At 34.3% G+C, this 12,027-nt stretch overlaps 1 protein-coding gene across 2 annotated transcripts in view; it reads left to right on the top strand.

Moving 5' to 3' along the window:
- The window catches only part of ULK4 (unc-51 like kinase 4), a 730,095-nt gene that overhangs the window by 368,996 nt on the left and 349,072 nt on the right, over window positions 1–12,027 (top strand). For both annotated transcript variants that reach the window (XM_074195881.1, XM_074195880.1), the window contains one exon: window positions 10,988–11,036. In XM_074195881.1, the coding sequence (XP_074051982.1) occupies window positions 10,988–11,036 (49 nt within the window). The remainder of the gene's footprint in view (window positions 1–10,987; window positions 11,037–12,027) is intronic.

Genomic DNA, 12,027 nt, shown 5'->3' with positions numbered 1-12,027 from the left:
CTTCTCAGCACTGTGGTTAATTCAAAATTCTTTCTCCTTTCATCTTCTCCAACTTCTTTTGATCATTAATTTTTTCTTCTCTTTGCCTTTTTCTGTGAATGGTTTCTTTAACTTGTTCCCCTTCATTAATTTCCTTCTTTTTTATTTACTTTGAATTTTGATCTTTGATTCTGGTCTCTATACAAATTTGTTCTCTACTTAGGAGCTTTGTATTACTCATGGAATTTATGGTTCTGAAATACCAAGTTTGAGTTCTCTTTTTATTCAGTTTTATTCTCACTGCCTACGTAAATCTTAACCCCTTATTATTTTTTCTGTCATAACTCTCTTTTAGAAAATTTTTGAGGGAATAAATAAAGATAGAAGCATCGCTCTTCATAGGGGCAATACAAAGACAGAATTCCCCATTTCCCCTACATCTATCCCTTTTCTGACTCCAAGTCATCCTGTCCCTGAAGACGCCAGTGGAGTTTAGTAGATCTGATTTCCCTTCCCCTGAGATAGGATATTGTCCATGAGTGCACAACACATACAAGAAGCAATTTCCCTGTATTAACCAAATCCTGCTGATTAGACCCATTGTTAGGCCCCATGTCCCTTTGCAGAATATACCTCTTCTTTTGAGAATGCCCTTGAAAGGGACCCACTCACCACATCAGGTTGGCACCCCCTTCCTTTGCCTTCTCTTCTGTTTTCCTGTAGCCCCATTTTTTGATGAAAGACTATATGATTTTTCTTTCTATCTTGGTTCCCCAATGGATTTGATTAAGGCACATTCCATACTTTGCTCTATCCTCTACATTCCATCTCCTCTTTTTGCTCTTTACATTCTGTCATTTTGTGCCAAAAATATATTGAATTACTTATAAGGAGTAGATTTCAATGAATGATTTTTGAAACCTGCTGCTCCACTGCCACTTCTCCTATTTCTTTAAATTTAACTTTCATCTTTATTCCTTTGTGTACTTTTAAAAATAAATCTGTTAATAGTCTTCTTGTTACTGTTTTTCATCTAATAGGAGTTTTTCTCCCATTTTTAGTTTTCTTTAAAAGTCTTTAGAGATAAAGATATCTGATTTCTTTACTTAGCCTTTGTTGGAAAGTTAGTTTTCTTTATCTTTGGCTTTTTACAAGTTATATAATTTACTGCCACATTGTTTTTGTTTTTGTAGCTTTTTTTCATTGATGAATAGTTCATGGTTGCAGGGATGGCATTTTGGAATGAATCTTGAACTACTTTGCTTGTGAAATTGTGTAATTCTGTTTCTTTCCATGAGTAGTCTTGAATTATTTAAATTCTACTTCCTTTATATTTGAATGTCTATCTCCAGGTTGCTTACCGAATTTCATATTTGTCATTGGAACCACTAAATTTAACCTCTATGTGTTTTGAAATCTGTAACCTTGGTTTGTTGTGTCAGTTATGTCAATTGGGACTTTCTTTTATGTATTCCGACTTTCTCTGTATTTTTCTTCTATTGTTTTCTACATTTTGGTATTCAAGTAGTTTTCATTTGTCATGTTCTTTTGGGGGATCTTTGAGTTTAAGTTAATCCTATATATCCTATCTTCAAGATGAATGACACTTGTCATTTAGAGACCTTGTGTTAACCTTTTTAAATTTATCTTCCTCTAATGGGGGAAAAGATATATATATACATGAACCACTCAGGACATACAAGATAAATACAGACTAAATGAAAGAGAACCTTTGAGAGGAAGGTTTCTCCTGTAGCAAATAGTCTTTGAGATGAGTCTTAAAGGAAGTTGGAGAAGAATGTGGGCATTCAGTTAAGGAAACAGTCAATACAGAAGCATGAAAGTGAGAGATAAAGTGTCCTTTGATAGCCACGGCAAATAAACCAGTGTGTCTATACTGTAGAAGATGTGAAACGGAATAAAATTCTGAAAATGGAGAAATAGGACGTGGTCATATTGTTGAGAACTTTAAATACCAAACATAAGAGTTTACATTTGATTCTGAAGGTAATGAGGTATCATGGGGGTCTTATTGAGCAGGAGAGTGACTAGGTCAGAAGTATGTTTTAACCCTGGGTTTTACAATAGTATGACTCAGAGATATAACTTGAACTCAGACCTCCCTGACTTAATAGCTGGCTCTCTATTGATTCTGCCACTTTACCTCTCATTATGTTTAAATCACTTTGGTAGCTATGTTGAGGAAGGATGGGAGTATTTTGAGTGGGTAGAGATTTGAGGAAAAAGAATCCAATTAAAAGGCTACCATTGTGAGAGTCTAGATAAAAAGTAGCAAGGACCCTGAAGTAGGTTGTTTGCTGTGGAAGTGGAGAGAATAAGGATATATGGGTAAGTATTGTAGAGAAATAAAGTACAAGAATAACAGCTGATGGGCTAAGTGGGTAAGAGTGGTGAATAAGGGAGAAGAGTTGAAGATGGCATCAAGGTTGTAAACCAGATTTTCTTTAAAGTTTTCCAATTTAAAATACTTTGGGGTTTTTATTTTTGTTTAAGAAAGTAACCACAGAGACATAAAAAACTGCATGCATCAGCAAAACCAAGACCTCACAAAGAAAATCCTTTTACCCACCGCCTTTATGATTAAGTTGTGCTACCACATGCCAATATCCATGCCCTAGTATCAGGATGATTGGCCTAGACATCATTCTTTGTCTTTTGATATTGACACCAAAAGAACACTTTTATTTTTCTGGTTAATATATAAGTGGAGAATTGGGTAAATTGATTCGATACTCATCTAATTAGCCTCTTCATGTAATTTAGAGATGTGGATTGCTGGGTATCTCAAATTTGTTTACAATAAAATTGTTCTAGTAAATCTCCTCATTGATTGTCTTTAATGCCTGTTTAGAGCTGCTAGGAACCACAAAATTTCTGTTTTAGAAAAAAGGAAGCAGGACATGAACCTTATGTAATAAAAGATATTTATGAGTATACATCAGTGATAATATCTACTGAATTGTGTGTGTGGTTTTTTAAATTTTTTTGTAATTTATTTGGTGTAAAGAATACCCAGTGAGGGGACTTTCTCTATTAAAACAAATCCTACATTTAGTCTTTTGAAAAAAAATGATTATTTCATTAAATATTTCTCAAGGACATGTAAAAAACATTGTCACTTTTTAAAATTTTGAATTCCAAATTCTTTCTCTTACTGCTCTTCCCTCCTTGAGAAAGCAATTGATTTGATATCAATTTTATATGTGAAGCATGCAAAATATACTAAATTTAGATTTGTTCAGTTTTCTGGAGGCATTGAGAGATTAAATGATTTACCCTGAGTTATACAACCAGCATGAGTCAGAGATATGACTGGAACTCAGACCTTCCTGACTTAATGGCTGGCTCTCTATTGATTCTGCCACTTTGCCTCTCATTATGTAAGTACTGAAAAACTATACATATATTATTACAAACTATAAGTATATTATTACAAAAAATAAAAAAATGCCATCACCATTCCCTGTGCTTGAGCAATTAAATTAAAAATAAATATTTTTTTAAAAAAGGAAAAAAATAGGATGCATACCTACTGTGTTTAGTATTGGATATGAGACAGATACTAAGTTTATCTATACCTCATGGAGTTTACACTCTAGTAGCAGAACTCAGATATTTGCAAAAAAACTAATCCAAATTGAAATTTGGTAAATGCAAAATAAAGGTACAAAGTGCTCAGATTTGAGGAGCAAAAAGTCATTTCTGTTGTTTAGGAACAGGAAGATTAATGAAGATTTCAAAGTTACCAGCTTCATTCTGCTGAGAAATGGAAGATAAACTAAAGATTTCCTTTGCATTTAACTCACAAAAAATTTAGTGGAAAGTATAATGGATGAATGATGCTAGAAAATGAAAACTTTCCAAATGTAAAAGTACTAAAATGACCTGAAGTTGTTATTCTGAGTACTTTATTTTTTTTAAGAAAAAGTTTAATTTGAGTTTTACAATTTTTTTCTTGCTTCCCTCCCCCCACTCCCCACAGAAGGCATTCTATTGATCTGTACATTGTTTCCATGGTATACATTGATCTCAGTTGAATGTGATGAGAGAGAAATCATATCCATAAGGAAGAAAAATAAAGTATGAGATAGCAAAATTACATAATAAGATAATGGGTTTTTTTTTTCTAATTTGAAAGTAATAGTCTTTGGTCTTTGTTCAAACTCCACAATTCTTTCTCTGGATACAAATGGTATTTTCCATTGCAGATGGCCTAGAATTGTCCCTGATTGTTGCACTGATGGAATGAGCAAGTCCATCAAGGTTGATCATCGCCCCCATGTTTCTGTTAGGGTGTACAATGTTTTTCTGGTTCTGCTCATCTCACTCAGCATCAGTTCATGCAAATCCGTCCAGGCTTCCCTGGATTCCCATCCCTCCTGGTTTCTAATAGAACAATAGTGTACCATGACATACATATGCCATAGTTTGTTAAGCCATTCCCCAATTGATGGACATCCACTTAATTTCCAATTCTTTGCCACCACAAACAGGACTGCTATGAATATTTGGGGATACTTTCATTTTGGTATAGATTTCATATCTTAAAGGTTTAAATAGTTAGTAGCATTGTACAGCAATTCTTCAAAGTAGGGAGATGAAGCATTTCTAGAGGCTAAACCATGAAATGAATACCTATATATAACATTTTATATTATATACAAGGAATAATAACATTTTGTTCACTAGACTTTGTAAAACCCTATTTACTGGCATAACTATTCATCTTCCTTGATTCACTTAGAGCATATGAATGAAACTGTACTGTTGGAATTCATTTTAAAAAGTGAATTTACTAAAAAATTAAGTCTTCAATTCTTCAGAAGAGTTTTACTTCTCCAAGTTTTTTTTTTAATAAAAAGAAATTCTAGTTTATGTTGCACAATGAAAAGAAAATATGAACTCTCTTTTGTTAGAGTCTTTAAATAGAAAAATGACTCCTGACAGAACCTGGATTCATAAGAAATGTGTCTGTGAAGTTAAACTGGTTTTAAAAATGAAACTTATAGACCCAAAGGAGTGTTATCCTTCAGATTGTCAACTTGGAATGTCCATATTTCAGCAGTGCTCCTGGTATTTAAAAGCCTTTTTTTCAAAAAGAAATTTCCCTGCAGAACTAGGTCACATGCAAAAAAATGCTTCATTTTCTGTGTGTGTGTGTGTGTGTGTGTGTGTGTGTGTGTGTGTGTATAATATATTAATACATACATATAAATGGACTTTTATGTGTATATATATGTGAAAGTGCATCTTACTTTTGATTCAGTATCATATCATTCAACTTGATCACTGACCATATTCACCAATCCTTGTTCCAAGAGATTTTGGTTATTGATTTTAAAAAATAAATCATCAAGGCACCAAGTTATAGGAGCTATAGAACCCAAGAGATTGGAGTGCCTCATTTCACATCCTGCTTTTGACACATACCAGCTATGTGACACTAATCAAGTTAATGAAGTTTACATATTTCTTTTTATTTTTTGGCAAGACATTGGGTTTAAGTGACTTGCCCAAGGCCACACAGCTCAGTCATTATTAAGTGTCTGTGGATGGATTTGAACTCAGATCCTCCTGAATTCAGGACTGGTGCTCCATCCACTGCACCACCTATCTGCCCCAAGTTAATATATTTCTTAGTATCCCATTTAGTTAATACAAAGATGCTTATCTAATGTGGATCTGCTTTGACAAAGGAAAAGTACAGTTACAGGTATGAATAAAATGAAGGGTAGGCAATGAATAGTAAGAACTATTAGGAGTTCAGATTTGTAGTAATGAGGGTACAAGTAATGAACAAAAGGTATGAGAGATATTGAGATATATGCAACTAGATGGCACAGCAGATATACTGCTGGACAAGGCATCAGGAAGACCAGAATTCATATCCAACCTCAGATACTCTCCAGCTCTGTTATCCTGGGTAAGTTAATTAACTGCCTTCTGCCCCAGTTTCCTCATTTTTAAAATGGAGATAATAACTTTGAAACTCCACTCCCAGACTTGTTGCAAGGATAAAATGAGGTATGTTTAAAATGTTCTGCCAACCATAAATGTCTTGATGATGATGATGATGATGAGGAGGAGGAGGAGGAGGAGGAGGAATTTAAAGTCCTTGGTAACCAATTAAGTATAAGAAGTGAAGAAAAGGAAAAAAGTCAAAGATAACTGTAAATTTTGAAACTTGGGAGAAAGACAAATGGTGGTGTCACCCCTAGATAAACAGAGATGAAGGAAGTGAGGATAGAAAGATGAGAAAGGTATAGGGAAAAGGTAAAAAGTTTTGGACATTTTGAATTTGTAGTTCAGGTCAGAGTTATTCAGAGGAAGATAAGGTAATGAGCAGATGTAAATAAAGATTTAACACTCAAATAAAAGGTCAAAACTTGAAATAAATACTTTGGATTCCTACATACATACATATAAATATGTATATACATATTGCATATATAGGGAAACAGAAAGGGAGGAGAGAGAAGGAGCAGAGAGAGAGAGAGAGAGAGGATAGAGATAAGGGTGAAGAGAGAGAGAGAGAGACAGAGAGACAGAGAGACAGAGAGACAGAGAGAGAGACAGAGAGAGAGACAGAGAGAGAGACAGAGAGAGAGACAGAGAGAGAGAAGAGAAATGCTATTGCTAAAGGAGAGACTAAGTAGAAAAAAGAGTCAAAGATACTTTCTTGCTTTGGGAACATGTAAATTAAGGAGTCAAAAAGAAACTGAAGAGTCAATAAAGGAAACATTTTCTAAAGAAGCAGGTCAGGAAACAGGAAAGCAGAGTTGTCTCTAAAAACTCTTATAGTAGAAGAGAATGGTCACTTGCTAGAGATAGGACATAGAGGATTGGTTTAGGGGAAAGGACCATTGGGTGTGGTGATATGGAAATCAATGATACATCTTGAGAAATTCTGGGACACTAAACTCAAACTTCACCTCTAAGGAGATGACACATTTTTTTTTATCCCCTCCTAGTAGGGGTTTAATAAATCCTTATAATTACTAATTAATAGTAATGGAATTATGAATAATAATAATGGAATTAAGTGGAAATTCTCTTTTCCTGGAACCCCCTTAAAACATTCCATGCAATTTAAGCTTAAAATTAGGCAATAGCAATTAATATATGCTGAACATTATTGGACATAATATATTTTACTAGGCACAGCAGAGGATACAAAGAACCATTCACTCAAGGACCTTACACTCTAATTGGGGAAATAAAACCTAAACAGGAAAAGATATAGGAAATGTGAGAATCATATACATACATACATATATATTATATATTTATATAATATATATATGGCATATAAGAACCATTCAATTAACTAACATTCATTGAACGCATACTAAATGCCAAGGTCAATGGTAAGCATGGAGGATAAAAAGAAAGTCAGAAATGCCAGCTTGGCTGCACCTTCAAGAAACTCTTGAAGACATGTAAATAAATGGCTCTCAGTAGATCCATACAGGTTAGAGGGAAGATACCCTTAAAGGGATGGACTCAAATCCCATGGGACCAGAAAGGCTTCTGGAAGATTGTATCAATAAGAATTCAAAGTAGGAAGAGAGATAGCTGGGATAAGTAGGAAAGGATTCCTAGAAAGTAGGCTCCAAATAGCTTCTTTAACAGTAGGATTTATAGAGGTCAGGTTTGTGGGAAGGTCATAATCAATGTTGTTATTGTTTGTCCTTCATTCTCTTAAAGATTTTATTTATTTTGAGTTTTACAATTTTTCCCCCAATCTTACTTCCTTCCCCCATCCCCACAGAAGGCAATTTGCCAGTCTTTACATTGTTTTCATGGTATATTTTGATACAAATTGAATGTTATGAGAGAGAAATCATATCCTTAAGGAAGAAACATAAAGTATAAGAGATAGCAAGACCAGACAATAAGATATCAGGTTTTTTTTTTTTAAGTTAATAGTCCTTGGTCTTTGTTCAAACTCCACGGTTCTTTCTCTGGATAGTGTCCTTCATTCTTGAAGAGCAACATGGCATCAAAGAGGTGATTCCTCGACATAAGTGTGTTGGATTTCAGTGAGGGAGGGCTGAGTAAGGTCACCAGGTTCACCTCCCCACTGGAGGGGCCAGGTATGGATCTGGATAATTGGAGATGAGCTTGGATGCGGGGGGAGTATAATCAAGGACTTGTAGGTAGGAAGAACTGTGCAGGAGACCCAATTTGTTTGAAGAACTGCCTCCCCTCCCCAAAGGGAAGGAGAGAAAAAGTGTAAAGCAAACCTGGAGCCAATTATTGAAATACCTTGTCTGCTTTAGGTGTTTAAACTTTATCCTGTTGGTTTTGGGGAGGCATTAAAAGAAGTCTGAGCAGGGAAATAAAAAGAGAGTCCTATGTGAAAATTTATAATATATGGAACCATTCAGAGAAATAGGAAAGTGAAAGCAGGAAGACCAAAAAGCTCTTACAATGGTTCAGAATTGACAAAATATGAAGAAATAATTAATAGGATTAATCCCTGTTTGTCTCTAAAGGATTGTGCTGGAGATGGGAGGAAAGGTGTGACAAGTGATGGAAAGATTTCCAAGATAATGGTTCATTTCAGTTTAGGTGACAGGAATAATAATAGTACCATCAACACAAACAGCTAAGTCAGAAAGGGAGCTTTTTTTTTCTTTAATAGATTTTGCAAGGAAATGGGTTTAAGTGGCTTGTTCAAGGCCACACAGTTGAGTATTTATTAAGTGTCTGAGGTCAGATTTGAACTCAGGTACTCCTGACTCCAGGGCCGGTGCTCTATCCACTTCGCCACCTTAGCTGCCCCGAAAGGGAGCTATTTTGAGGTAGAATATGATTTCATTTGATTGTATTGAATTTTAGCTGAGATCACGCTATTAAAGGGGAAAACTTCCAACAGTTAGTTAGATGGTATTAGAGTATCTGAAAGAGCAGAATGCTGGAGATAATGATTTAAGAGTCATTTGAAAAATACACTTGAAATCATGAGAATGGATGAGATCTACAAGGGACAGAATGGGGAAGAAGAGAGCGCAAAATCTATCATGTTTTATGTTTTCAAAAGAATCAGTACATTAATAAAGTAACAATTATTTTTCATTCTCCAAATGGCTATCTTAAGCCATATAAAATTTCACAGACTTTCCATATTTCATAGTTACATGAGATTATTATACAACTGCAAATCAATAAAGTAATAATGGACATTTATTAGAAGTGCTTGTATTCAATCTGGGTTCTCAGCAGCTAAAAGTCATGGTAGGTAGAAACCAAGTCATTTTAGTGTGAAAATCAGTCTACCTGGAATTTTCTTCCAAAGCTAGTTGTATTGATCTACCTCAAACCTCTACAAGTATGTTGGGTGAGGACTTACTGGAGAGTTATTGGAGAAAGTAGGAGGAAGGTGGTGTGAAAGTGGAAGAGCAATATTAATGGTAACTTCTCAGCACAGAGTTCAATGGTGATAGAGTATTTTCATTGGCTTTTCTTTAACATGGTCAAATTTCCTAATAACCAATTCATTTGATATTATAGATCTATAAAAGGCTCTGATTTTTAGCACTGTTCATTTATCATCTTCTTTAAGTACAGAATTCAGCAAAGTAAGATAGGCTTTTTAAAAGGTTTTGTCATACTTTTCAATAGAGTATCATATTAAAACAATATGTGATAATGACTATTTTGGGGGCATGATTGGGGTTAAGTGAATTTTCTAGGTAACTGAAGGTTGACCTGCTTATAATTGAAACTTCATTTTTGCCTGGTTTTGATAGAAATATTATTTAAAGGATTTATAGCCTTCCTGTATTGGTAAAAATAATATACTGAATGTGCTTTAAACCCAAGATCATTGCTATTATCAGGGACTGACTTGAATCTATTTTCTTGGAACCCCCAGCATTAATTTTCATTTATTTTTGACTCCCTTTACAGTCAAACCATTTTTGGTTAGACTACCAGCTCTGGTGCTATTTTAGGTAACTGTGGGTGGTGAGTACCTGTTTCTATGCTGGGATAAACCAGTTACAAATGATTTAAGCTATTTGGCTATCAGTTTAAGCTCTAGTATTGTGGTCTTGGCCAATAAATTCTATACAGAACAGGTGGGACTTAATATATACACCCAGAAGTAGTTGTATTTTTAGTCTCCAAATATGAAAATTATGTTTTAAAAAATTCCCAATATACATCTTCCCTCATCTCTCCTGTACAATAAATTAGGTATTCAACAGATTATGTTGTATTATTTACTTTAAACACCATACTTTGTCACACAAACACACAAAAATGATTATTTTGAAAGGGCAAAAGGAGTTTGATTCTTAGACTAAAACATTCTTTGTTGACTGTAGCAACTTGCTCAACAAAATCGTATGTTATCTTAAAGTCTTAATTTGTTGAGATTTGAAGCCTTTTGTGACTCACTGCTTGGCAAAAAAAAATCTCTTATTACAGTAGATGGCAATTTATTTCCAGTTTTGGTGGGGTAAAATGCCTACAGTCTAATGGCTGATTGGTGCCCAAATTTTTTTAAAAACTAATGATGAAAATTCATTGTACATTAATTCATTAATGCAGAAGAGATAGCTAATGAGGCATATATAAAAAATTACATTGTGGCATGCTTATAATTTAACTGTGCAGTATGAGTTGTTAGTTCAAATTATTTCACAGTCTACATTACCTATTTGATAGTCTTTATAGTATTTCTGCATTTTAATTAATTTTCCCATTTTCAAAAATATTAATCTACTTAAGAGTTCTACTCACTTACTTCATAATCAGTAAGGCAGAGCTAGTAGTCACTTGCAAAAAAGCCTCATATTTCTTGTGTTTAATAGATTCAGTGAATGTATTAAAGTGAACATTTAGTCCAAGGCTATGTTTCTTGTTCCCAGATTTTTCTAATAATAAAAAATTGGTGCTGCACTGTTCCATATTTAAATACAGTGGTTAAAGTATCAATCATTGTCATATGTGATTTCTTCTTTTTCTTCTTTTACAGTCTTGTTGAAGAAAGCAAACTGATCCCAGTTCTTTTTGAAGTAATCCTGGTAAGACAAGAAATAAATATTTGAAAGTCAAAAGAGTGTAATGGGGGGATGATGCATGATATATAAAATACAGCATTTTAAAAGAATCGCAAGATCTTGGTTTTGGTCCTAGTTCTCTCATGATAAAGATAGTTATCTTTATAACTTTAGTAAAGTAATTTAACCTTGCTGTGCCTCAGTATCCTCAAAGATTGAACTAAAACCAGACTTCTGAGCTTGGGGTCCCTCTAAGATATCCATCAATAAATTTCTAGGGTCCTGTGAACCTGGATTGGGGGAAAATTACATCTTTATTTTCACTAACTTCTCATTTAAATTTAGCATTCTTTTCAATTATGAGTGAAGGCAACATACTATTATTCTGAAAAGGGTTTCATTATACACTCTAAAAGTCAAGAATCCCTGAACTAGTAGATCTAAATATGCTTTGATATTTTTGATGGTTGCAAAGGTGGTCAGACGAGAGCTTGCTCAACATGTCTGTTGGCAGTTCTGATTCAAGATTAAGGATTGGGAGAGGTCAAAGAGGTGTAGACTACATAAAAGCCCTAGGAATGTACATCATAAATTTTTTCTTGAAGAGACCAGAAGAACCAAAAACACACCCTAGTTGGCAGATACCTGCTCTACTTGATAAGCAAAGAGACTTGATAGTCAAGTGCAATAGATATTAGAAAATAAACATTTGTGGACAAGCCCTTGGAGATGGTGGAGTTCAGACAGCCCTGGACTCGCTGAGTTGGCACCCTCGACTATGAGGCCTGGCTCTTACTAGACTATTTTAGGTAATTGTGATTTATTATTTTGGGTTACTATAAAGGTAATTGAGCAACTTTACTTAATATCTCTGATCCTCAGTTTCCTTGTCTGTAAAAGACAGGGAAAAACACAATTGTACACTATTACTTTATTGAGTTATTATTATTATTAAATTATACTTCTCAGAATCATGGGTTAAGAGGTGATCCTAGGTTCTTGAAGACTATACTAT

This window comes from Macrotis lagotis, chromosome 7 (assembly GCF_037893015.1).
Source record: "Macrotis lagotis isolate mMagLag1 chromosome 7, bilby.v1.9.chrom.fasta, whole genome shotgun sequence".
Classification (NCBI taxonomy): domain Eukaryota; kingdom Metazoa; phylum Chordata; class Mammalia; order Peramelemorphia; family Peramelidae; genus Macrotis; species Macrotis lagotis.
This window is presented reverse-complemented; position numbering and strand designations above follow the sequence as displayed.